This window comes from Sus scrofa, chromosome 18 (genome assembly GCF_000003025.6).
Source record: "Sus scrofa isolate TJ Tabasco breed Duroc chromosome 18, Sscrofa11.1, whole genome shotgun sequence".
Classification (NCBI taxonomy): domain Eukaryota; kingdom Metazoa; phylum Chordata; class Mammalia; order Artiodactyla; family Suidae; genus Sus; species Sus scrofa.
Window position 1 is genome coordinate 50493881 of NC_010460.4, and position 27234 is coordinate 50521114.

At 48.3% G+C, this 27234-nt stretch overlaps 1 protein-coding gene and 1 long non-coding RNA gene across 2 annotated transcripts in view; one reads left to right on the forward strand and one right to left on the reverse strand.

Annotated features, from left to right (window-relative positions):
• The window catches only part of LOC106506854, a 30631-nt gene extending 14679 nt beyond the window's left edge, over nt 1–15952 (reverse strand). The window contains exons 1-2 of the long non-coding RNA XR_002340473.1: nt 15861–15952; nt 15215–15349 (exon numbers count right to left, since the gene is read on the reverse strand). This is a non-coding gene — a long non-coding RNA (uncharacterized LOC106506854). The remainder of the gene's footprint in view (nt 1–15214; nt 15350–15860) is intronic.
• On the forward strand, nt 16130–25085 carry PURB (purine rich element binding protein B). Its single transcript, XM_013985807.2, has one exon. It carries the CDS (start codon nt 16302–16304, stop codon nt 17226–17228), a length of 927 nt encoding a protein of 308 aa, XP_013841261.2. The 5' UTR covers nt 16130–16301; the 3' UTR covers nt 17229–25085.

Genomic DNA, 27234 nt, shown 5'->3' on the forward strand with positions numbered 1-27234 from the left:
ATCTGCCACCTTAAGCCCGATCTCAGTATTTGGGCACAAGGGCAGCACTGGCCTGTGGGCAGACTCGATGCTATTTCTAACATTCCCAAAGCACTTTGAAACACACCTCATCTGATCTTCACAACTAACTTCAAAGTAAATGCCCCCCTTTCTTTCTCTCTTTTCTTTTTAGGGCTGCACTTGAGGCATACAGAAGTTCCCAGGCTCAGGGTTGAATCAGAGCCTCAGCTGCTGGCCTACACCACAGCCATAGCAATGCCAGATCCAATCCGTGTCTGCAACCTACACCGCAGCTCACAGCAATGCTGGATCCTTAACCCACTGGGTAGGGCCAGGGATCGAACCTATATCTTCATGGATACTAGGTGGGTTCGTAACTGCTGAGCCATAACGGGAACTCCAAATGCCCTCATTTCTCAACTGAGGGAAGTGGGCATCTTTCCACCTGGGGACCCCAGGAGAGACAAGCAGGGGGATGAGCCACTTTCCTAAGCCACCCACCCACCTCAATCCGCTTTCTTCCCAACCAGGTGTGTTCAGTGGATCTGAACCCAGGGTCTTACAGAGTAAAAATAAGTATTTGGTGTTGGCTTTCTGTCCCAGCATGGAGCTCCCAAGACCCTTGGAACTGCCTGAGTGGTGGGAGTGTCTGTCGTTAATTCACTTTGCCTCAGGATGGGGGCTGTTCACCAGAAAGACCTGGAACTACCAGCTGCCACCTCAACCTCCAATCTCCAGGGGGCAAGGGGCCTGGAGCTGGAGTTCAGACTGTGGCAGTGACTTCATCCCCCCGGCCCACGGAGTGAAATGGCCATTGCCACTCTTGGACAAGTTGTGGGCTTCTGAGTCACTTAACACTTCCCTGTGCTGGGAGGGTGGCACACTCTAGCACCTCCCATCCACACCCAGCCCCAAATTCCTATGAAAACGAAAGTTCCAGGCCCTCCTCCAGCCTCATGAAGTTCTTTCAGGAGTTTACCTGTCATTAAATCATTTAAAATGTGGGCTCAGGAGCCTGCCCAACACAAACACGTGGTCTCACCAGCAGAACACATGGGCTCTTATCTCTCTTTCTTCTTCCTCTTTTTATAAAATATTTTTTAATTGTGGTTAAATACACATAACATAAAGTTTACCACTTTAACCATTTTTAAGTGTACGGTTTAATGGCATTAAATACACTCATGTTCTGCAGCCACCACTATCACCCATCTCTAGAACTGTTTCATTTGGGAGTTCCCATTGTGGCTCAGTGGTTAACAAATCTGACTAGGAACCATGAGGTGGCAGGTTCGATCCCTGGCCTTGCTCAGTGGGTTAAGGATCCAGCGTTGCCATGAGCTGTGGCGTAGGTCGCAGACGTGGCTCGGATCCTGCGTTGCTGTGGCTCTGGTGTAGGCTGGTGGCTACAGCTCCGATTAGACCCCTAGCCTGGGAACCTCCATATGCCACAGGAGCAGCCATAGAAAAGGCAAAAAGACAAAAAAAAAAAATTAAAAATAAAAATAGAACTGTTTCATCTTCTCAACTCAACCAATTACGCGCTAACTCCCAGAGCTCCCGCTGTGGCTCAGCATAAGCATCCGATGTAGTGTCCATGAGGATGCAGGTTCAATCCCTGACCTTGTGGGACAAGGATCCAGTGTTGCTGCGAGCTGAGGGTTAAGGATCTGGTATTACTGCAAGCTGAGGTGTAGGTCACAGAGGTAGCTCGGATCCGGGTTTGCTGTGGCTGTGGTGTAGGCCTGCAGCGGCAGCTCCTATCTGACCCCTAGCCTGGGAACTGCTATATGGCACAGGTGCACCTAGAACAATACCAAACCAAACGAAAACGCTAACTCCCCATCCCCCTCTCCCAGTCCCTGGCACCACCCTACTCTCTGTCTCTATGAATGTGACTCCTCTGGGAGCCCCGTGTAAGTGGAAACATTCAGCAGTTTTCCTTGTTTTTATCTGTAACTGGCTTCTTTCACTCAGTATAATATCCTCCAATTTTATCCACATTGTAGAATATTGCAAAGTTGCCTTTCTTCTTTTTCGGCTGAGTCACACTCCATTGTGTGTGCAGACCACATTTTGTGTATCTATTCACCTGTCAGTGGATGCCCTGGTTGCTCCTACCTCTTGGCTACTGTGAATGCGGCTGCTGCTGTGTGGGTTCTGCAGAGAGAGGAGTCCTTGCCCCAGCGGGGGTGGACTCAAAGCTGCACTGAGCTCCCAGAGTTACAGCTGGTGATGGGTGATGAGCTGAACCCTGACCTCCCAATCCCCATGTTGATGCCCTGTACCCAGGACCTCAGAACGCAACAGTGTTTGGAGACAGGGTCTTCAAAGAGGTGATTAAGGTACAAGGAGGCAATAGGTGGCCCTAATACAAGACAGTGTCCTGACAAGAAGAGGAGATGAGGGGGAGTTCCCGTTGTGGGGCAGCAGAAACGAACTGACTAGGAACCATGAGGTTGCGGGTTCGATCCCTGGCCTTGCTCAGTGGGTTAAGGATCCAGTGTTGCCGTGAGCTGTGGTGTAGGTCGCAGACACAGCTCGGATCCTGCGTGGCTGTGGCTCTGGCATAGGCCAGGAGCTGTAGCTCCGAATAGGCCCCTAGCCTAGGAACCTCCATATGCCGTGAGTGTGGCCCTAAAAACCAAAAAAAGAAGAAGAAGGAGAGGAGATGAGGGAGTTCCCTGGTGGCTCAGTGAGTTAAGGATCTGGTATTGTCACTCCTGTGGTACGGGATGGATCCCTAGCTTGGGAATTTCCATACAGCATGAGCGCAGCCAAATGGAGGCGGAGGAGAGGAAGGGGGGGCAGGAGGAGAGGAAGGGGGGGAGATGAGGACACAGACACACACACACACACACACACACACACACACACACACACGAGGAGAAGACAGTGTGCGGACACAGGGAGAAGTCCTCCATCTACTCGCCAAGGAGAGAGGCTTCGTGAGAAACCAGCTTAAAGATGCCTCGATCTTGGCTACCAGGCTTTGGAGTTCTGAGAGAATAGAAGTCTGTTGTTTAAACCCCCCCAGTGTGTATCTGTGACAGTGGCCAGACCCAACGAATACACAGCCACCTTCCAGTCCCAACAGGCTCCACCTTCCCCAGCAGGTGTCCCTGGACTTGGCTTGTTTCCAGCTTGTGGCAGAGATTGCACACCAGCCCACATGCCTGGGGTCCTGCTTCTGCAGGTGCACGTCCAGCAACCCACTCTTCTTTCAAACTGCCTGACATCCTGGAGGGAGACAGCCTCTTCCTTCAGACTTACGTCCAGCTCCAGCCACTATCCCAGTTTCCCAGAGGCCACTGATGCTCCTGGGAGCCCTGGCTGGTCCTAAACCACCAGATATGGGTAACCCAGCTCCCAAGATGGCAGCCCACATGAGAGGTATTGGGGTTTCCCAAAGCACACAGAGAAGCCCCCATGGAGGAGGAGGAGGCTATTAGAGCTCCATCCAGGAGCTTAAGAGGAGTGGTGGGGGCAGGGCACAGGAGGGCATGCTCCCCCGCCAAGAATGTGGGACACAGGGCACTCGCCAGCCAGTATCACACAGTCTTTGTCCTGCATGCATTTCAATCTTTGACTCAAATCTTCCCACGTGAAGTTACTAGTATGTCATCTCTTTTTCTTGGCCATGCCCACGGCATGCAGAGGTTCTGGGCCAGGGATCAAACCCACACCACAGCAGTGACAATGGTGCGTTCTTAACCCGCTGAGCTACCAGGGAACTCCCTAGTTTCCAATTTCTTAAAACACATATTTAGAGGAAAATGACAATAACGAGTTGTGGGGAAGTGGGTTCAGAGGTCTACACAGTGTGCCCTGGATGTGCAGGAAACCGATTTGGAAAATGCAGACGTCCAAGGGCCACGTCTGACCCAGTGGACCAGTCCTGCAGATCTCCTGAGTGAGAATAACTGTTCATGGGAGCACTGCTTATAACAAACACAACCCTGAAAACAACTGAGACTTCCAACCACAGGACGATGTCAGCTCAATTAAATTGGTAAATCACTAAAATGACAAGTTTTCATCATGCAAAGTGGGGGAGGGAGGAGAAAACGATTTCATCTTAATACACACTCTATACAGCCACACACCTGTCTACAACATAAAAAGAGATGTGTGCCTGTTGACAGAAACCAGGAGGGAATCAGAAAAATGAAAATGAGGGGATTGGTGCACTGGGGCCGTAGGAGTATGTATGAAATCTTTTTCCCTTTAAACTGCTTTTAACTTTTTTGTGGGGGGATCTTTTTAGCGCCGCATCCTTGGCATATGGAGGTTCCCAGGCTAGGGGTCCAATTGGAGCCGTAGCCACCAGCCTACGCCAGAGCCATAGCAACGCAGGATCTGAGCCGTGTCTGAGACCTACCCCTCGGCTCAGGGCAACGCTGGATCCTTAACGCACTGAGCGAGGCCAGCGGTTGAACCAGCGTCCTCGTGGATGCTAGTCGGGTTTGTTAACTGCTGAACCATGACAGGAACTCTTGCCTTTGATATTTTAGTAAGGTTTTTTTAGGTTTTGTTTTCTTTTTAAGTCCACACCTGCAGCATATGGAAGTTTCCGGGCTAAGGGTCGAATTGGAGCTGCAGCTGCTGACCTCCGCCATAGCCACAGAAATGCCAGATTCGAGCCGCATCCGTGACCTACACCTCAGCTTGCAGTAATGCTGGATCCTTAACCCACTGTGCAGGGCCAGGGATCAAACCCTCATCCTCATGGATATTAGTTGGTTTTTTTTTTTTTTTTTTTTTTTTTTTTGTCTTTTTGCTATTTCTTGGGCCGCTCCCACGGCATATGGAGGTTCCCAGGCTAGGGGTCCAATCGGAGCTGTAGCCACCGGCCTATGCCAGAGCCACAGCAATGTGAGATCCGAGCCGCGTCTGCAACCTACACCACAGCTCACGGCAACGCCGGATCGTTAACCCACTGAGCAAGGGCAGGGACCGAACCCGCAACCTCATGGTTCCTAGTCGGATTCGTTAACCACTGCGCCACGACGGGAACTCCTTAGTTGGGTTCTTATGTGGCTGAGCCACAATAGATAAGTAAGGTCTTTAATAAATGACACTTTAAGAGTTCCCATTGTGCCTCAGGGGTAAGAAACCCAACAGTATCCATGAGGATGGGGGCTCAATCCCTGGCCTTGCTCAGTGGGTTAAGGATCCAGCATTGCCATGAACTGCAGTGCAGGTCACAGATGAGGCTTGGATCTGGCATTGCTAGTATGCTGTGGCTGTGGTGTCGGCTGGCAGCTACAGCTCCCATCTAACCCCTAGACTGGGAACTTCCATGTGCTCTGGGTGTGGCCTTAAAAAGACCAAAAAAAAGATACTTAGAAAATATTTCTATCAAAAAAAAAAAAAAAAAAAAAAAGGAGTTCCCTTAGTGGCTCAGTGGTTAATGAACCCGACTAGGAACCATGAGGATGCAGGTTCGATCCCCAGCCTCCCTCAGTGGATCAAGGACCTGGTGGGTTGCCGTGAGCTGTGGTCTAGGTCACAGATGTGGCTCAGATTCTGCGTTGCAGTGGTGTGGGCCAGCGGCTGCAGCTCTGATTCGACCCCTAATCTGGGAACTTCCACATGCCATGAGTGCAGCCCTAAAAAAACAAAACAAAAATTTAAAAAGAGAAAAATATTTCTTTCTCCTGAACTAAACTTCATGTTAAAGAAGTAGCTCAACCCAAGGAGGATGTCTTGCTGTTTATCCCACCAGGCACTAATTGGAAAGAGAGAGAAAGAAAGTATAATCCGCTCCCTGGGCCTGGAGTTTGCCCTTTTCCACTCTGAAGACAGGAGGAGCCAAGCTTTGGAAATAAAGGCATATTCAAGGCTGTGATGCAGGGCTCTGACTCTTGGTGTCAGGTTCCATTTTGGGGTAAATTCAGCTACAGCCAGTGGCTTGGGAGCAGATGGTGTGACTGAGGCTCCAACTGCGGGGGTCGGGGGGGGGGGGCTGGGGCTAGAGGAAAACGGGGGCTGGTCTCGGCCACATGGAGTCCAAGGTGGAGGCAGGACAACAGGCTAGAGCCGCCCTATGCAAGGCAAGCGAGGGAATCCAACGGAGACAGAAGGACCAGGGCTTCGGTGAGGACATGGCCTGCTGGAAAGCAGCAGGAGCTCAGGGAGCCCCTCCACACTCCAGGGCAAGGCTGGAGGGGCCGAAAGACCCCAAGGGGATGGCAGTGGGAGGTGACCAGGGCTCCTCGCCCAATAGAAAGAGGAACAAGAGCCAGAAATAGGCATTATTACCCCAGTGAAGAAACATGCCTACAGCCAAAAAGCACACAGAGAGGCCTGGCTTCCTTGTTAATCAGGGAGCCACAAGCCAAGGAGGCAAGAAAGAAGCTTTTTTTCTAACTAATGTTTACCAAAAAGGGAAGTGGGGGATACATTAGGAGTTTGGGGTGACACATACACAATTCTATATATAACAGAATCGACAGGGATCTACTGCGGAGCACAGGGAATTATAATTATACTTAATATTTTGTCACAACCCAGAAGGGAAAAGAATCTGAAAAAAAAGATATATATGTATATATAACTGAAACCCTTTGCTATACACCTGAAACTAACAGAACATTGTACGTTAACTATACTTCAATAAAAATAAATACATACATAAATAAAATGTTTTGAAAAGAAGTGTTTTTTTTTTATCCACTCCCTGACAAAAATGAAGACTGTGACAACACCAAGGGCTGGGGAGGCCTTTGATCTGGGGGTGTTTGAATCCACGGACACAGAGGGCAGACTAAGTCATACTTGGATTTTTGAAAATGGGGAGGGTTGGCACCCCTAACGTCCTTATTATTAGAGGCCAACCCTCCCCACTAGATATTTTACTGAGTGTTCACTGTACAGGAGACACAAAGATAAGACACAATCCCTCTCCTTGAGGCCAGCAGGCCCGCAGGAAAAGAAGCCTTGGGAAGAAACTGACCACAGGGAGCTCTCGGAGAGCCCAAGACTATTTCAGCCCAGCGAGGACACCCCGCTGCCCAGAGATGCTTCAAAAACCTTGTCAGAGATTCTAAGTGGGCAGGCCACCAGTCCCAAAGGGCTGAGTGCTAAAGGAGGCAGTGAAAATGGAAAGGGCACAGTGGGATAAGAAGGACCAACATTTATTTTGGGTGATTTGGGGGGGAGGGAGGTGGTGTGCCTGTGGCATGTGAAAGTTCCCAGGCAGGGGATCAAACCCACACCACAGCAGTAACCTGAGTCACTGCAGTGACTATGCCAGATCCTTAACCTGCTACACCGCCAGGGAACTCTGTGGCTCTGGCATTCTTTTTTTTTTCTTTTTAGGGTCATACCTGTGGCACATGGAAATGCCTGGGCTAAGGGTCGAATTGGAGCCGCAGCTGACAGCCTATGTCACAGCAATGCCAGATCTAAGCCGCATCTGCCACAGTTCATGGCAACGCCAGATTCTTTTTTTTTTTTTTTTTTTTTTTTTGTCTTTTTGCTATTTCTTGGGCTGCTCCCGTGGCATATGGAGGTTCCCAGGCTAGGGGTCGAATCGGAGCTGTAGCCACCAGCCTATGCCAGAGCCACAGCAACGCGGGATCCGAGCCACGTCTGCAACCTACACCACAGCTCACGGCAATGCTGGATCATTAACCCACTGAGCAAGGGCAGGGACCGAACCCGCAACCTCATGGTTCCTAGTCGGATTCGTTAACCACTGCGCCACGACGGGAACTCCATTACCTACTTTTTGATACAAGATATTCCAGGCTGAGCTTGTACTTCCTCTCCTCCAGCCCTGGAAACAGCCATTTCTCCAAGAAGCTGTGGTTCCTTCCGGTAGAAAGTGATATTAAGAAACCAAGATCTGGGTGCCAGGTGTGCTTATTGCTACTGGGGTGTCATTGCTTCTAGGAAATGTGTGTGTACAGATACACCCAGACCTGTATATTTGTGTGTGCGTGTATGTCTACGTGTCTCTGTGTCTGTGTTTTCCTATCTATCTGTGTACATGTGTATCTGTTTATTTGTGTATCTGTGATGAAACTACCCCAGCTCATGCCGACCCCTCCCACCCGAATCCACAGGGTTTGTTCTCATCTCCCCAGGCCATGCTCCTGACTTCCGCCTGGTCAAGATTCTGGAAAGTGCGGATGGGGTTCAGTTCCTCACCTTTACTGCTGGCCCGGAAACCGTGTCTCCTGACCATATGGCCTTGCTTGTGCTCAGCATGGACTTGGGCATCGCCAGCCTTTGTCTAATTGGACGAAGGGCAGACGGAGTAACCTGGCGAGGGCCCAGTTCAGAGCCAGACAGCCTTTCGGGAGGGTCAGGGGAGCCTGCAGCAGAACCCCTGGGGCGGGGAAGAGTGGGATTTTCTGGATGAAATGAGAAGCAGAACAGATGGCTGTTGTCCGGCTCCACAGAAAGACCACAAGTGACCTCAGGGCGCTTGGAAAGGGCAAACCTGTTCCCCACGGCAGCTGGGAGGAGAGCCCTGACTAGAGGCTTTGTGGGCACAGCTGGCTCTGGCTGAGCCACCAGGGCAGCTGGGAGGAGGCCCCTCTCACCCCCTGCAGCTGAGGAGAGACCAAGGGGATGGGGGCTGCCTCCCTGCTGTTTAGAACGTGAGTGGGTCCAAACACTAGCGACCTGAGTTACAGCCTCCTCAGAACAGCTTATCCATCCCAGCTGATACATTTTCTGCTGTTCTATCTCTAGGGCTCCAGTTCCTTTTTTTTTTTTTTTTTTTTTTTTTGTCTTTTTGTCTTTTTGTCTTTTTAGGTCCACACCCAAGGCGTATGGAAACTGCAGGCCTATACCACAGCTCATGGCAACGCTGGATCCTCTACCCACTGAGCAAGGCCGGGGATCGAACCTGCGTCCACATGGATACTAGTCAGATTTGGTTCTGCTGAGCCACAACAGGAACTCCTCCAGTTCCTTTCAAGGTGGTTGTGTTTGGCGTTTCAACTCTCTTGTCCAACAAAAGTCCTTTGCAAAGAAAAAGTCCCCCTGGGTTTTCTGTTCACATTCTCGCAACTCAGCACTGGGTCTTTTGCAGAACATGGGGTCTGTGGGAGCATCTGCAGGAAGCTCAGCCACACCCGTGAGTCACTCCAACAGGGCACGGCCATTTGGGGCTCCTGGGTGCCAGCTGTGCCCGCTGAATGGTCTGCACACATCACCTCCCTGACTGCCCTGAGAACACATTTCACAGCTGGGAAGCGGGCGTGAAGCAACTCACCCAAAGCGCTGGGTAGTGCAGGCCCAGAATGTTCTGAGGAACACACGTGCCTCTCAGGGAATCAGGGGGCCGTGAGGGAGGTGGTGGATGTGGGGGAGATGGGGCTTGACAGATGTGCTTAAAGCAGCCTCCCGGCCTCTGGGAGTGCCCTGAGAGGTTTTTTTTTTTTAATTTATTTTGTTATTTTTTGCTTTTTAGGGCCGCACTCGTGGCATATGGAAATTCCCAGGCTGGGGGTTGAATTGGAGCTACAGCCGCCAGCCTACACCACAGCCACAGCAACGCCAGATCCAAGCTGAAACTGCAACCTACACCACAGCTCACAGCAATCCCAGATCCTTAACCCACTGAGTGAGGCCAGGGATCAAACCTGCATCCTCATGGATTGTGTTACCACTGAGCCACGATGGGAACTCCAAGAGTTTTATTTTTAAGGGCAGGAGGAGCTACAAATCACGGGGGGCTACTGAGTTGAGTCCCGAGGCTAAGAGACTGTGCCCCCTGGAACCCAACACCAATGCAAGGAATTGATTTTCTTCCTCTCGGGAGACAAACATCCTTAGAATCAACAGCAGGTGCAGCCCTTCTGCCTAGCCCGGATGAAGCAATCTCTTTAGGTTGTGCAAAACCACACTTGCTTCCAGTCACATAAACCCAAGAACATGTCAGGGGAGGCTTCAACGCATGCCAGCTGGATGCTGGGTCCAGAGCGTCAAGCTGAGCTGCATCTGCAGGGCTGGGTGCCTGGCCCAGGAAGCTTGGTGCCAGTGCCCTGGGTGGTGCCCCTCAACACCAGGTTCTCCTAAGCCACCAGCCCGCCTTCTTCTCTACAGTTCCGTTTCCTCCTGGATGGAAAAGGAAGAAACAGGCAAGGGAGGGACACAGCTTCTGAGCAGCGCTCAGAAGGAGCGCTGGAGGGCCATTTCCACTACTCATCCAGTCTCTCCTGCCACCCCTGCCCTCCCTGTGGACGTTGGCACACACTACCATCTCACCTTCTTCCCTGCTCTGGGGTGGCTAAGCAGCATTTCACTCGCTGTGGGGAGCTGAGTCAGCCACAGGGCCAGAGGGGTTTTCAGACTGAGGTCAAGAAGGGCATCCAAGGAGTTCCCGATGTGGCACAGTGAGTAAACAATCTGACTGCTGCATAGGCATGGGTTCGATCCCTAGCCTGGTGCAGTGGGTTAAAGGGTCTAGCGTAGGTCGCAGCTGCAACTTGGACTCAGTCCCTGAACCAGGAACTTCCATGCACTACGGGTGCAGCCATGTTTCACATACATGGAGAACAAGCTTGTGGTTGCCAAGAAGGGAGGCGGGAGGGAGCGGGATAATGGGGAGTGGGGGTTAGTAGATGCCAACAATTACATCGAGCATGGGTAAGCAATGAGGTCCTACTGGGAACTATATGCAGTCTCTTGGGCTAGACCATGAGGTAAGATAATATATGAAAGGGGGTGTATGTGATATATATACATGTATATATTATATATGTATGATGGATCACTTTGCTGTACAGCGGAAATTGACAGGACATTGTAAATGACTATAATTAATTTTTTTTTTTTTTGTCTTTTCTATGGCTGCTCCCAAAGCATATGGAGTTCCCAGGCTAGGGGTCGAATCGGAGCTGTAGCCACCAGCCTACGCCAGAGCCACAGCAATGCGGGATTCAAGCCGTGTCTGCAACCTACACCACAGCTCACGGCAACGCTGGATCCTCAACCCACTGAGCGAGGCCAGGGATCGAACCCGCAACCTCATGGTTCCTGGTCGGGTTCGTTAATCACTGTGCCACGACAGGAACTCCTAATTAAATTTTTTTTTAAAAAAAGAATCCTGAAACATTGTGTACTCCTTTCAAGCTTTTTTGTGTGGGTATCTGAAATTTTTCATCTTAAGTCTAAGGAGCTGCAAAAGACTAATGTCCACTGTAAATCTGAAATATTTTAACAGTTTAAACATCTTAAAATAACTGTTGTCACTCATTGAAAATGATTTTTATTTTTTTCCCTTATAGCTGGTTTACAGTGTTCTGTTTCTCCTGTACAGCAAGATATTGTCACTCATTTAAATGTATCCAAATAGAACTGCAACATTAAAGCAATGGATGTCCTAAACACAACTGCCTCCAAATACAAAGCGGGAGACAGTCTATAAAAAATAAGGCCCCTTTGCCTCTCCGCTGTAGCAAGGCCGGGAAAGACACAGACAGACTGAGAGAGGAGCAAAGCCAGTAAGGATGGTCAAGAGAGCAAGGCTGAGGGCCCAGCGGATGCAATAGCATCTTCAGATGCTGCAAAGAACATAATTGGGACACTTGGCAAAGTCTGACTCAAATCTGTGGATTCGCTGAGACTCTCGGGTCTGTGTTAAGTTCTTGACCTTGATCACTGGCTCTGGTGAGACAAGAGACAGCCCTCGTTGTAGAAAAGAGGTGCTGAAGGGAAAAGGGGCATCGTGTCTGCAACTTATTCTCAGGGTGGATCAGAGGAAGAGAAACTGTACACAGAGATGATGAAGCGAGTGTGGTCAAATCCTACCATGTGGGGGATCTGGGTGAGAAGACCTACTCCTCAACTGTTCTGGGAATTTCCATTCTAAGCTTAAGGGAAAACAACAGGAAAACAAAGTGGGTCCCACAATGTCTGACCCCTTCCTCCTTCTCCTGGCCTGAAACCAGGGGAAGGCACAGGCCATCTGAGGCCATTGGCCCTGGTCCCCCAATTGCCTCACGGGTCTCCCCAGCCCTGGCGAGGCCCGCGTCCATCTGCTGCCTCCTGCCGCACCTCCAAGCTGTTCCAAGTGCTCCTGGCCCAGCCTTGGTGGGATCCTGGGCTACTCAGGTCCTCACAGCCTCCTCCTCAGTATGTGGCCTCAATCTTGGGCCCTGGCACACATGCAGGAACAGCTCCAACTTTGCTCCTCTCCACCAGAGGCTCCTGTATCTCTCCTCCACTCCCTCCCAGGCTCACAAGCCAAAGGATGCCTTCTTGCTCCATCCAGCCCAGCCCCTCTCCCCACGTGCCCACCGTGCCCACCATCCTCCCTCGATGACCACGCCCCCTCCCAGCCCCTCCAGCTTTGGGGCCTGCTCAGGTCTCCTGGGCAAGGCAGCTTCATGCGTCTCTTTGCCAGTTATCATTCCCTTTGTCACCGGGTCAGGTCCTCAACCCACACTCCTGCCCTGGTTGGCACGGTGACAAATGGAGCTGCAGTTTCCGCTCCACCTCTTAGGAGCGGTGTGCTTCTCGGCACATTTCCAGGACGGGTGGCAAGTGTACAGTTTCCGTATGAACGGTGACACCCGACCCCGGTCTCCTCTCTCTCCCCATCTTGTTCACCTGTCCCTGTTTTCTCTCCAGAGCCCCCTGGGAGCTGGGGTCAAATCCACACTGTCTGCTGGATGCTCCTAAACCTGCAGCCCCGCTGCTGCCCTCCTGCCTGGCTGCGTTTGTCTGGGCCCCACAGCTGCTTGGCCACCTCCCCTCTGGCGTCCAGCTGGCTCCTCCAACTTAACACGCTAACACTTAAGACTCACACTCACTCGAGCTGGATTTGCCAAAAGGCAGTCACAGCGAGTGCTTAGGGCCACTGAGAAGGAATGAACGGGGCGGAATCGGATACTTCAAAAACGTGTGAGAGCAGATCTTCCCGTTGTGGACTGTTTCTTGGGAATTACATGGGGGCGGCGGGGGGGGGGGGTACCTAGGATTCGCAGCAGCTGGGTGTCTGAGGTCTCGCTGCATCCTCCTATCAGTTCCATCAAGGGCCTTGGCTCTAGTCACTCAGAGCACACGCTCCCAAAGCACCCTTCATTCCTTTCTGCCCCACGTCTGTTTTTTAAATCTTGACCCTTCTTATGGCCCAAAGGTCTCACTGGCTCCTTGCCTCTCTATCAGCCCCATTTAGTGCCCGCGGGCTTTTGGGCCTACAGCGTGGTTGTTGCCTCTTACCCAAGCCCACCCAGGCTGTCTTCCACCATGGGTCACCTCCTCCAAGCACACCGAGACGGTGGGTGTCACACTCCTGTTCACATGGCTCCAGGGGCTCCCCCTCGACTTAAGCCCAGTTTCTTGCCTGCCAGTGAAGGCCAGCCCCCGGGTTCAGGTTTAGCTGCCTGCAACTCCTTTGTTCACCAACCCCTCGTCACAGGCCCTGGGCTCCAGCCAAACTTGACTTCTCGCCATCTGGGAACACATGTTCCCTCTGCCCAAAATACCCTGCATTCATCTCCACCTGTCGAGATCTGTCCTTGAAGGGTTATTCGATAAATAGTACTGGGACAATTGGTCATTCGAAGGAAATTTTTTAGATTCTTCACTTCATACTACGGACCAAAATATATTCTAGATAGACTAGCGTTAAACATAAAATATAAATATATGACACAATCACATATATTAAAAAAATCAAACTGTAGGGAGTTCCCTGGTTGCTCAGTGGCTTAAAGATCTTACACTGTCACGGATGCGATATGGGTTCAATCCTTGGCCCAGGAACTTCTGCATGCCACAGGTGTGGCCAAAAAAAAAGAACGATAAAAAGTCTGGAGTTCCCATTGAGGCTCAGCAGGAACACATCTGACTAGTAACCGTGAGGTTGCAGGTTCGATCCCTGGCCTTGCTCAGTGAGTTAAGTATCTGGCATTGGAGTTCCAGTTGTGGTGCAGTGGAAATGAATCCAACTAGTATCCATGAGGATGGGGACTCGAGCCCCAGACTCGCTCAGTGGGTCGGGGATCTGGCATTGCCGTGAGCTGTGGTGTAGGCTGATAGCTGTAGCTCCGATTCCACTCCCTAACTTGGGAACATCCATATGTCACGGGTGCGGACCTAAAAAGCAAAAATAAATAAATAAACAAATAATAAAAGCTAAAAAAAAAAAGTATCTGCCATTGCCTTGAGCTGTGGTGTATGTACGTTGCAGATGCACCTCGGATCCTGCGTTGCTCTGACTGTGGTGTAGGCCGGCAGCTGCAGCCCCAATTCGACCCCTAGCCTGGGAACTTCCGTAGGCCGCACATTCACCCCTAGAAAGAAAAAAAAGATAAAGTTTGGAAAATGTGTAACTGCCAAGCATACGAAAAGGGAGAAGATCCTAAGCTTAAAAGCCAAGAATGAAATTTCAAAGGAAACAGCAATAGATCTAACTCATTAAATAGAACATGACTCATTAAAACCAAACTAGTAGAAATGAACAGAAGGGTAGAGAGTGCTTCACATGAGCTGAGTGCTGGGACCCCCTATACAGGGAAGTTGCTTGCTTAGCAAGAAATTAGAGGAGCGTCATGGACATCTCCTGTAAAGGCATAGTGGTGCCTGACATGGCCTTCCTTCCCTAGGGATTTGAAATGTCCAAATCCTCTCCAGGACTGAAATGTTCAAAGCCCCAAATTTGACATCTTTCCCTGGACGACCTTGTGTTTGGTTGATAGCGATTATTTTAAATTTGTTTGATTGGGTCTTTCTTACCAAACAGGAAAAAGGGTGATTAAGTACTTGGAAAGTGCTTCCTTTGTTGCAGGTTATGTGCTTTGTGTGCATTAGAGCAACCCCACAAGACAGGTACAATTACTCCCATTTAACAAGCGAGGCAACGGAACCTTAGAGATGAACTGAACTGCGCAAGACCTCACAGCTACAATGGGGTTCAGACCCACGTAGAGTGACTCTCAGCACACACCTCCTCCCATGGAAAGACATGCTTTGCACTTTTTTTTTAAGGCGGGTGGAGGCATGTGGAAGTTCAGGGGCAAAGACTGATCGCTGGCCACAGCCACTGTAGCTGAGGCCACACTGGATCCTTTAACACACTGCCCCTGCCAGGGATCCAGCCCGTGCCTCCGCAGGGACCCAAGCGGCTGCAGTCAGAGTCTCAACCCAATGGGCCACAGTGGGAACCAATTTTTAAATCCATTCCGGTTTCTCCACACAACGTGAACATGGACACACGAATTCTTCCGCGCAAAATGGTTGTCAGTACCTGTACATAGGTATTTGATAAAAGTTAACTCCTTCCTAGGCGCTTCAGCCCCACTACCACTGCTTAGTTGAGTCCTTCATTTTTTCTTACGTTGTTGTCATGGTGAAGATGATATTATCATGTATGTTTCAGGCACTATAGGAAAAAAAGGCAAGAGGCCACACTTAGTGAGCATCACTATAACTCAGGTATCATGCTAAACATTACTCACAGATTACTGTCCAGCAATCCTATAAAACTCGTTTTAGTTCTTTTTTTTTTTTTTTTTTTTTTTGTCTTTTTGCTATTTCTTGGGCCGCTCCCACGGCATATGGAGGTTCCCAGGCTAGGGGTTGAATCGGAGCTATAGCTGCCGGCCTACACCACAGCCACAGCAACGCGGGATCCGAGCCGCGTCTGCAACCTACACTACAGCTCATGGCAACGCCGGATCGTTAACCCCACTGAGCAAGGGCAGGGACCGAACCCGCAACCTCATGGTTCCTAGTCGGATTCGTTAACCACTGCGCCACGACGGGAACTCCCCCGTTGTAGTTCTTAACGCAGACGACCTCAACATCCTCTCTCCTTTAATTCCTCTGTTTACAAATAATAACTGTATTCGGTATAATTTCCCTAGAATAAACCGCACTTATTCAAAGAGTACATTTCAAAGGTTTTGGCACATCTGTGAAGCCACCATCACAAACAAGCGCACACTATTTCCAACACCCTTAAGCTTCCCAGGGATCCTTCCCAGCCTACCCCTCGGGTCCTCCGCCCCGCGCCTGCGGCCCCGTGACGTCACTGCCCTGCGCCCCGCCGCCGCCGCGCTCGACACTTCCGGCAGCGAAGACGTAATGGGCGGGGCGGGGGTGGTGTCACGGAAGCGCGCGCCGGAAGCGGGCCCGCCGGAAGTGGCGGGGCGGGGCGCGGGGGCGATGGGGGGTGGCGGCGGCGGCCGGCGATGAGCAGCGGGAGCGCGTGAGCAGGCCGGCGGGCGAGGCTGGGGGGCCCCGGAGAGCGAGCCGCAGGGCGGAGGGCGGGGGCGCGAGCGAGGCGGGCGGCGGGCGGCGGCCTGGGCGCGGTGGCGGCGGAAGCCGAGAAGATGGCGGACGGCGATAGTGGCAGCGAGCGCGGCGGCGGCGGCGGCGGCGGGCCCGGCGGCTTCCAGCCCGCGTCCCGCGGCGGCGGCGGCGAGCAGGAGACGCAGGAGCTGGCCTCGAAGCGGCTGGACATCCAGAACAAACGCTTCTACCTGGACGTGAAGCAGAACGCCAAGGGTCGCTTCCTCAAGATCGCCGAGGTGGGCGCGGGCGGCTCCAAGAGCCGCCTCACCCTGTCCATGGCGGTGGCCGCCGAGTTCCGCGACTACCTGGGCGACTTCATCGAGCACTACGCGCAGCTGGGCCCCAGCAGCCCCGAGCAGGTGGCAGCGGCGGCGGGCGCCGAGGAGGGCGGTGGGCCGCGGCGCGCGCTCAAGAGCGAGTTCCTGGTGCGCGAGAACCGCAAGTACTACCTGGACCTCAAGGAGAACCAGCGTGGCCGCTTCCTGCGTATCCGCCAGACGGTCAACCGCGGCGGCGGCGGCCCCGGGCCCGGCGGCCTGCAGAGCGGCCAGACCATTGCGCTGCCCGCGCAGGGCCTCATCGAGTTCCGCGACGCGCTGGCCAAGCTCATCGACGACTACGGCGGCGAGGACGACGAGCTGGCAGGGGGCCCGGGCGGCGGCGCCGGGGGCCCCGGGGGCGGCCTCTACGGAGAGCTTCCGGAAGGCACCTCCATCACGGTGGACTCCAAGCGTTTCTTCTTCGACGTGGGCTGCAACAAGTACGGAGTGTTCCTGCGCGTGAGCGAGGTAAAGCCTTCCTACCGCAACGCCATCACCGTCCCCTTCAAGGCGTGGGGCAAGTTCGGGGGCGCCTTTTGCCGGTATGCGGATGAGATGAAAGAGATCCAGGAGCGGCAGAGGGATAAGCTTTATGAGCGACGCGGCGGAGACGAGTCGGAGGGAGAGGAGGTGGATGAGGACTGAAACGCGCAGCTTTCCCTACGGGCCTCTCCACCCCACCACCGTCCCCTTGGCTAGAGAGCTCCCCTTCCTGTTCATCCCCCAGTGAGCTAGAGGAGGGGGAGCGAGGGAGGCCCCAGAGGGAGAAAACAAAATTTAAAGTAATATAGTTAATTAAGAGAAGTAACCAGAAGAGAACCGTCACGGACACTTAGCGAAAAGCAGTGAAGTTCCAAGATACTGACAGCAACCTGCAAAGAGAGGAGAGAAGACAAAACAACAGCGTCTCCTCACCTGAGCAAAACAGTCTCAGCTTCTGTTGCTTCCCAGCTGAGGTTCCTGAACCCTGGGTGGGTCAGATCCTTGCACATTGGCCAAGGAACACCTTCGAGTTACCCAGACCCATTGCTGACAGTTGAGTTTGTGTTGTACCTGGGTAACCTGTTGGGAAGATTTTTCCAGACCACACTTTGGCCGTGTCTATCCCTTCACCTCCGTTGAAGTCAGCGTTTTGAACCTAGATCTTCATGGAATTCTTGTGAAGAGAGAGGCCTTTTCAGTTACCCAGTTCTGAGGGTACACGTTTCCTAAAGAGGAGCAACTAAGTAACCACAGACAGGGCAAAATCATTTCGTGAAGCCACCAGGGAATACAGAAACAAACTGGGTCCATTTTGTTTCACATGGTTTTGCATGGGACCTGAACCAAGGCCCATGTCTTTGCAGAATTGTTTTCCGGGATGCAAATGGATTCAGATATCACTCCTTGAACTAGAAGCCGTTACTATAATATTTTGAAAGCTGGCAAATTTTTTTCAAAGCTAGAAGAGCAGTTTTGCATGGGGGGTTGCTGAGGTAGGCACAAGAAGAAATCGGACATAAAGCACAAGGAAAACTGTTTGAGTGGATTGGTTGCTGCTCACTAAAGTTCTTCCCCGATCTCCAAATATGGAGGTCATTACCGAGAAATGGCTTAGATGTGAATGAGAGCCAGATCCCTGTGGCTCCACCGCGTGAGCCAGTGAATTGTGGCTAATTCGGCTGTTTCGGCCACTGGTTGGCTGGATTTTAAACCATAAAACTTGAAGATAGCTACAAAAGGAACAGTTTGGCTACAAGCCTGAGCTTTAATGGAACATACGTCCTCACAGAAAAGTTGGAAGTAACCAAAACTGAAGTTTTCATCTACCTTCAGTTTAGTCTGTGGATTTGTTCAAATACTAAAGATCCTCAGGTCCAGAATTCCAGCATCATTTATTCTTTTAAAATAAATTTTTAAGAACTTGATCCGTTGTATCAGTACCTCACAATCAAAGTTGGCAAATGATGGATGAGTGATTCAAGCAGCGTGCCCTTTGGAAGCTGAAATCCATCTGGATGGAGCCGAAGTGAACGTGAATATGCTGACTATATCCTGGAAGCATTTTTATACCATCTTGCGATTTCAACAAACTGGCTTTTGCCAGTTTATCCAGCTGTCTTTCAAGAATAAAAGTTGGGGTTTTCAAGGATCGCCTCTTCTATATTTTAAATGGATTTTCAGTATGATTTTTACTAATCAAGTTAATCCCACCCCATCCAAAGGTATTCCTACAAATGTTATAGACCTAGGTAACTTTGAATTGAATGGGAGCTAATGTTCTTTCCAAAGTTTTCAGGTATACTTTGTGTGACACCTTCTCAACCAGGAGGCAAGTAACCCCACCTCCACAATCTTAAGTTTGTTTTTTGTTTTTTTTTAACTGCATGCCTGCCCTTTATTTGAGCTGCCTTTTAATTTATTGCATACCCCTTTTATTATCTTATTTTGGTATTATTCAATCTATACAATCTTTTTGTATTTATTGTGAAATAAGTAATATACAAAAAGGTCAATTTCATGACTTGTGGCTGAGAGGGAGGGAAATGTGTATATAAAATTAGGCTTTTTAAAAAAATTAGATTTGATTCAGAATATCACTGATCTTAGATTTTTTTTTTTTTAAAAAAGGAAGAGCCACAAACATTGGTGCCCTTTTCAGACTATTTCTCTACTCTCATCATCCACAGTAGACTTTTTAAACAAATTTTTTTTAGGCTTTTCTTTTTTTAAAATTTTTCTCCGTTGCAAAGAATGGTTCCTAAATTGTATGGGAGCAATAGTATTTTTGATGTTTTAATGACATCTGTATACTCGTACTGTATTTTGTACTACAAGGCAGCTGTTTTCAATAATGTCCTGCTGTATTTACCTATGTGTTTTGAGTGTTTCTTTCTTTGCTGCGGAGAACAAATCCCTCAATAGTTTTAGTAGTAAAGGAGCTGAGAAGCTAGCTTTAGTAGGCTTGCAGAAACTGTTTAAGTTTCGAACTCTGAGGCAGCAATGAAAAATCAAGGTTGCAGCTCTTAGTTGATTGCTGTCACTTTTTCGATTTCAAAACATGTATAATTCCTGTATAGACCAACTTGTTTTCTTGCTTCAGCGGTGGTTCTCTTGCTCAGCTGCAGTGAGCCAGTTCAATTTTGCAAAGGTGCAGTACCTCTCCTTTTTAAGGGGTTGGTTTATTCTTTCTTCTTTTCTTTTTGTTTGGCTGAATTGCAGTAACTAGCCTTGCCTTTCTATTCTGTAGAAATGACAGGGTCTTCACAATCCTTCACCAGTGGCTACTAAGCTATAATTAGCTGAATAGAAAGAATGTGGAAGTGGTCTGAGGCATATAGAGTGTATGCCAAGAACACTGCCATATATGGCATCAGCTTTGGTTACCAGAGAAATTTTCTTAGTCATTAGACCATATAACAGTAATATATCATATGTAAATCTTTAGATATCAATTTGAGAATCCTCCAAAAAAAGGAGCAAAGAATGCATAAGCTATGTGTTGGAAAAGTAATTTATATTAAAATTTTGACCTGCCTATGTAAGATTAAGTGGTAAATGTCATAGTGGTGGGTTTTTCAGTCTTAACCAATCTCAGAGGTTTGTTTCTCCTGCAGGAGGCGGGTCCTGGCCTCTTCTCCCTGCAGGAAGATGACTGGAGGAGGTGGATTAATTGTAGCATTCACTGATCCTCATCCCAGTCAGTGGGGACGATAGAACGCTGCCAAGCACAGACACTACACTTGTGGCTTGTGGTTGGTTCGTTGAGCAAGGTGATGTGGACAGGCTGTCTCTCAGAACGCATTCCTGACTATTGCTACTAAAGGAAGGGATTCCCCTCCGCAAACGGCATGGTACAGACTATGGGAAACCAATTTTTTTGGTTTTGTCTTTCCCCCTCTACTGTGAACAGTGATTTAGGGCTGTTTTTCAACCTTGGCAAACATCCCAGCTAATCACGTGTTCAAAACAGTCATGTTCCTAAGAAGGAGGGAACTAAAATTCCCTCTTCGGGTCGTTGGTGGAATGTTTGTTTCTCAAACTACTGCAGTCACAGGAGAAAACAAATTTTAGGAACAGAATCAAAAGAGCGAAACCTGGAGTTCCCTTGTGGCTCAGCAGGTTGAGGATCTGGCGTTGCCGCTGCTGAGACTCAGGTCCAATCCCTGGCCCAGGAACTTCCCCATGCCACAGGCACAGCTTAAAAAAAAAAAAAAAAAAAAGGCAAAAATCTGTGACAAGATCTTCCTTTCTGGTTTCTATTGTCCCTACCTATCATTCAAGTCGAATGGCAGTTCTAGTCAGCAGAGAAAGTTTTCTGTGCGAATGCTGCGCAATACAAGATGCAAATCTGTATGGCACCAAAAATCAAAGTGAAAACCAAACCAAAAACCCAGACACCCTATGTTACTGTGGGAGGCATGTAGGTGGTTTAAATGACTGTAGTTGTGATACACACATGGCTACACGTCGCTTCACTTTCCATAATTATTTACTGCAAAGTGATTGAGGAGCTTTGGTGCAGAGGCGGCCGAGACCTGCTGCTGCTTCCTTTGTTGCCTCTCAGTCACTTTGCAATAAATTGCAGGTCTTTTAAGAGATTCAAGCTTCAGTTTTCTCAAAACAAAACAATTATCCTGGCTTATCTGACAATGCAGGGTTGTGGGCAGAAGAGGCTGGTTATACTAATGCCCTCATATTGAGTGGTCTGTAAATGGCTGCACACTTCAGGCGCTACATAGTGGCTGAGAATGCTTTGTTAAATGTAACCTTGACTGGCTGTACAGGGGGTAGAGTGTGCTCTACACAAGGTGTTAAAAGCTAACTATTGGTCTGTGTCTACCTTGCTCTTGAGGTAGATGAAATTGAGAAGCTTGAGTGTGTAAGCCATGTGCACATAGGTATTCTTCACTGTAAATTTTGTTTTCATTTTTAACCCAGTTATGGTACTTTGTCCAATGCACAACTGATCTCTCAGTAGATATTCACTTGAGAATAGTGTGGCCTTGATCAGTGAGAAGGGGAAGGAGAGAAGTGACTTTTCGATTATGTAAAAATGACTCGTTTGCCGAGAGTCGTTCTGCAGCACTCTTAGTATCTAACGCGTTTGTGGTCGGTCTCCTTGTTGATGGGGGGAAGTTAATGTTTTTTGACCCCGGGAGTTATGAATTCAATTGAGTTGTCTTCTATTTTTAGGAAGTATCAGAATTGCTCTGATAAGTAACAAAGTTTGACTGCTTTGATGTCCAATCTCAGGTTTTAGAATATATATAGTGGCGTAAAATTCCACTGTTAACTCTTAAACAATTTTAATCTAGTACGTTCCCTAAAAGTCACACGCAGGAGGCCTGTTCAGAGAGCAGAGCCTCCCACCTTTTTGCCCCTTTTCCACTTTGTACTTCACTTGAGAAAGTGTCAAGTGATTTTCCATTGAATGTTTCCATTTTAACCCTGACGTATTTCTCAAAGATAAAGCACTTTTTGATCATGAAATACACGGAATCTGTGTGTGATGTGGATCATGGTTTCTCAGGCTCCCCAGATAATTTGCTTAGGAATATCGTTCTAACTCTGTGAGAAGAGTAGAAGTCTTTGCTAATGTGAGAGCGTTTGTAATTTTGATCTAGAGTGCATTCTGCTAGCTTCCAATGGATGGGAGAGTAAACAATGCTGCATTCACGATGGAAGAAGTTACTTTCCCTTGAGCCTTAAAGTAGCTTTTTTTTTCTGTCAGTAACGAGGCACTGAAGTTATAGTAAATGAATGAGATTTCTAGTTTTCAGGGTTGGTTTTAGAGAGTACTGTAAACCAATTAGCTGTCTTCCTAAACAGTTACTATTCCCACTGAATAAACTGGATAATGGGTGTGTGGGTGGGGCTTGAGGGGGGCGGGATTATTTGTAGGAAAAAAAAATTATTTTTACCTTAAGAAAAGTACGGACACAAAAGGAAGAAGTCCATATCAATGCTGTTTGAAATTCCAGGTATAAGGTGGAAATGGGAAGTTGTACCCTCATTTCACCTGTTTTTAATCTAGAGAAGCAAAGTCATTAATTTTAACATGTTAGCCCCCAGAAATTTCAAGAGATAACAGACTATTGAACGGTGACTTCTCTTCATGTGTATCTATCTGCTATTTAAAGTTGCTCTTCCCAGCCCTCAGTCTTAAGACTTAGTTTCATTACTGATGGATTTAATGGACTCTTTTTTTTTTCAGTAAATGTTGTTCAGAGTTCCCTGGTGGCTCAGCGAGTTAAGGATCTGGCATTGCCTCTGCTGTGGCACAGGTTCCATCCCTGGCCCGGGAACTTCCACATGCCATTGCCCCCCCCCAAAAAAAATGGTCCAATTGTCAGTATGAAATTTGGATAATATTGTATGTGAAGACTTTTTACTCTAGTAATTTCCAATTGATATCTGTATCCCTGATCCAAGTAAGACCTTTATGAATGTATTTTGCATTTCCTCGTGAAATAGGGAATATGCCATCAATGTAATCACCTTTATTTGCAGTCTTTTCCTTTTCGTTTGAAAAGCTGACTCACACCTCCTGGATTAGACATTCCAGTTGGGATAGGTAAAGCCATGTTAAAACAACAGCAAATGCCACATTGGTAGTTTTCACTGCTCCGTAGGACTTCTCGTAACAGGAGGGCAGAGCTTTGTTTGATGCAAAAATGTTATTTTTCTTTTTCTATAGGTGATTCTAACAGATGGTTTAATGAAAGCGTACGACTGTACTTTTGATTAACATGGGATTTTAGGAGCCAATTTCCTTTCCCTTTGTTATATGTAAAATATCCATTGACTTGGATAAGAGAGGGCTAGTCATACCTTTAGTATGATGAATGTGGGCCCAGAGGATTGGAGGGAAAGCAGTATTGAAGTTCATTGTCCACTAGCATATTGCAGGAGACATGAGTTTGTCTTTTTTTTTTTTTTTTTTTTTTTTTCAATCCCTGCTCTAATACATCAGTGGCTGAGTCGTTGAAGAAATTGATTTAGATGATCTCTTATTTCTTAAGGCAAACTCTCATCCCTGGGCTTGCCCTACATTGCAAGATCAGACTGGGCTTAAAAAATCCTCACCCATATTTGGAACTAGAATGGCAAGTAGTAGATTTTTCCTCTTTTAAAATTCCTTTTTCAGGGACATAACTGGGGAGAGAAAGTTGAAAATTGAAAAACAGGTACATTTTAAACTGTTCAGATATGAGGCTTAAACCCTCTCCCAGCCCACATGTCACCTCTGTGGCAAAAGCTCTCTGGATCCCTAGAAGTTAATAGATTGGACAAAAGTCTAGAAACTGATTTTCTTTTTTATTTTTCCCTCCCTCCCCCAAGAAAATGATTTTAAATAAGTACAGGGCATACTTAAAAAGAGTCTATAGTTTTGTATGTTATGGTAGCAGATAAGTAAATTTGAGGGTTCTTTTTTCAATGATATCAATATTTGAATAATAACTAAGATTATCAGTGTATTTGGACTTTTTTCTAAAGTTCTGGAATGATTAGTAGGGATTTATTCTTCCTTTTGCACCTTCCTGCAGATGTTTTTTCCAAGACCATTGTTAGAAGTCTGTTCATCTTCTGATAGAAATGTCCAGATAACATACTTCCTTCACTGCCGGTTATGTCTGCCAGGGGCCTCCTTAGACTAGATTCTTCCTCACTCCAAAGTTGGGACTCATGTCCTGCCAGTAGCGAATCTGCAGAAGTAATTTGAATGAGTTAAAACCAAATCTTGATAGCAGGAGACAGAGCTTCCTGATCTAGATGTACCACTAGAGTTTAGATTGGAAGTTCCTTTAAAGGGGGTTTTTTGGGATGTCTTCAGTCTCTGTGTAAATATCCACATGCTTGTGCATTGTAAACCAAGTGTGTATTCCTACGTATGAATTTGTAGAACTGATCTCTCTGCTTCAAGAGAAGCTGCACCTTTAATTTTATAAGATCCCCTCCACCTGTTACCCTATAAATATTTGTAAATAGAACACTAAAATTTGTAGTGATAGGATCAATTTGGGAATATCTGCTGAGAGACCAAAAAGTTCATTTTTTTAAGTACCTTGGTTAAAGAGTAAAGATTATTCCTCTTATTTTTTAAAAGAAGAATGCACTTTAACAAACACAGAGCTGCATGGGCAATTCAAATAAATCTGTGAAGTGCAGTACCCATTCAGAAATCATACTTCCTGGAAACCGTTCAAAAGCAGAGTCTAGACGGGCTGTTGATCTCACTGCCTGGCCGTTGAAGCTCAGATTCCGGTCAATTTTGAGACGAGCAGGGCTGCTTCAAAAGAGCAACGTGAATACAGCCAGAAGCTTCAGACAGGTCTGTCAATGGCGGGTCCCGTACTTACCACTAACTAGCAAAACTGACAAGAAAAAAACTCATAGAGAAAAAAATCCTACTGCTGGTGTGCACTCCTTACCATAACAGACTTTTGCAAATGGAGTTTTACAGTCTATATTTAAAAAATTGTATGTTTGTAACAAATAAAGTATGCGGAAAAGTGAATGACAACCTCGTGCTGGTGTCTGATTTAAGGAACGACCTGGTGGCGGGGAGGGAAACGGCATGTGCCCCGTCTGCCGGGGCTCGTGAGTGGGTCTGGAATTGGGTGGGTTCCCACTTGAAGTGACTTCCAAGCTGTTGCACGTTTCACCCAACATACAGCCAGTTGGGTCCAGACCCTCTGGGTTCCCGAACCCCTTGTCTAGTTACTCTGCAATCTGTGGAGCGAATCCAAGTTGCAGATTCGTTTCATGCTTTGATTCATGTTCCAGACGGGCTGCTCGTTGCTTCCCAGAAGTTCTTCCTATTCTGTTGGCTCTTAGGCGGTATTGTTTTTAGTGACTAAAAAACCCACAAGCCCAGGTGTTGACTCACCATTTGTCAAAACTGACTTTAAAGAACAGATTAGACAAGTCTATACCCAGAGCTAAAGGAAAAATGAAAATTTTAGGTCCCTGGATCCTGGCTATGATTCCAAATTTTTGCTCTCAGGAACCCCCTTACTCCTTTAAAATGTACTGAAGACTGTCAAGGAGTTTTGTCTTTAGGGCTCTATCAGTTGATAGGTGTCCTGTTAGAAACGGAATTGTTTTTAAGACGACATTTGCTACAGAGCCATGTCATTGCTGTCACATTATTTATCCTCTGGAAAACACTAAGCTTGTGAGGAAAAGTGAACAAGGCAAATACCAATGTTGTTAGGGGAGTACCTTGGATTCTGGACTCCTGAGAGTCACGGGGATTGGGGGTTCCTGGATCACCCTTTGAGAACCACTGAACTAGACTGACATGTCAGTTACGCTTTTCTGAAGATGAAGAATGGGGTTGGAAAAGACCTAAGATAACTTAATACTTTAGTTCTTCCCATGTTTTCTTTCTATGGAGCATCTTAGCTGTAAAAAATTACTCCTGGAGTTCCTGTCGTGGCGCAGTGGTTAACGAATCTGACTAGGAACCATGAGGTTACAGGTTCAATCCCTGGCCTTGCTCAGTGGGTTAAGGATCCAGCATTGCTGTGAGCTGTGGTGTGGGTCGCAGAGGCGGCTCGGGTCCCGCATTGCTGTGGCTCTGACATAGGCCGGAGGCTACAGCTCCGATTCGACCCTTAGCCTGGGAACCTCCATATGCCGCAGGCCCAGCCCTAGAAAAGGCAAAAAAAAAAAAAATTACTCCTGCCACCACGCCACCACACAGCAATTTTCCCACTGTCCCCTTCGGTCTCTGGCCATGTTCTCTGTGCTCGCTGCCTTGAATGCTGCTGCCCAGGCACTGTCTGGATCAGAGATTTGGGGACATAAACAGTGTGTTGTGTGTTTTGTTCTTCCTTTTCGAGCTCCCCAAAGTGATTGCAATCAGTCAAGGATGAGAACCAGTGGCCTGTGGGATCCTATGGTAAGAAGAGAAAGGGATGGGGAAGTCCCAGTGTGATTCAGTGGGTTATGAACCTGACTAGTATCTGTGAGGACACGAGTTCAATCCCTGGCCTTGATCAGTAGGTTAGGGGTCTGGTGTTGCCGTGAGCTGGCTGTAGGTCACAGACGCTGCTCGAATCTGATGCGGCTGTGGTGGAGGCCGGCAGCTATAGCTCCGATTCGACCTCTAGCCTGGGAACTTCCATATGTCGCAGGTGTGGCCCTAAAAAGACCCCAAAAAATAAATAATTAAATTTAAAAAGAAAAAAAGGATGAAGGACTGGGAATTTTTGCTAGAGGCAAAAAACTCAGGATCTCAAAGAATTCTTAGGATGCACACACAGCTTTCACCTTGTGACTCTTGTTACCTAAGTTACCAGCTTACTGCTTAAACCCCCAAATAACTAATCTTATTTATTTATTTATTTCGTCTTTCAGGGCCATACCTGCAGCACATGGAGGTTCCCAGGCCAGGGGTCCAATCGGAACTGTAGCTGCTGGCCTACACCACAGCCACAGCAACTCAGGATCAGAGCCACATCTTCGACTCACACCACAGCTCACAGCAACACCGGATCCTTAACCCACTGAGCGAGGCCAGGGATCGAACCCACGTCCTCATGGATGCTAGTCAGGTTCACTAACCACTGAGCCACGATGGGAACTCCCCAACAAACTAATCTTGAGAAAAGTTTGCAGATGGAATCATTGAGCATTGCATTGATAAACCCCTCACTGGGGA

Coding starts and splice junctions, on each gene's coding strand:
- PURB (XM_013985807.2), top strand. CDS start 16,302: ATGGCGGACGGCGATAGTGGCAGCGAGCGCGGCGGCGGCGGCGGCGGC.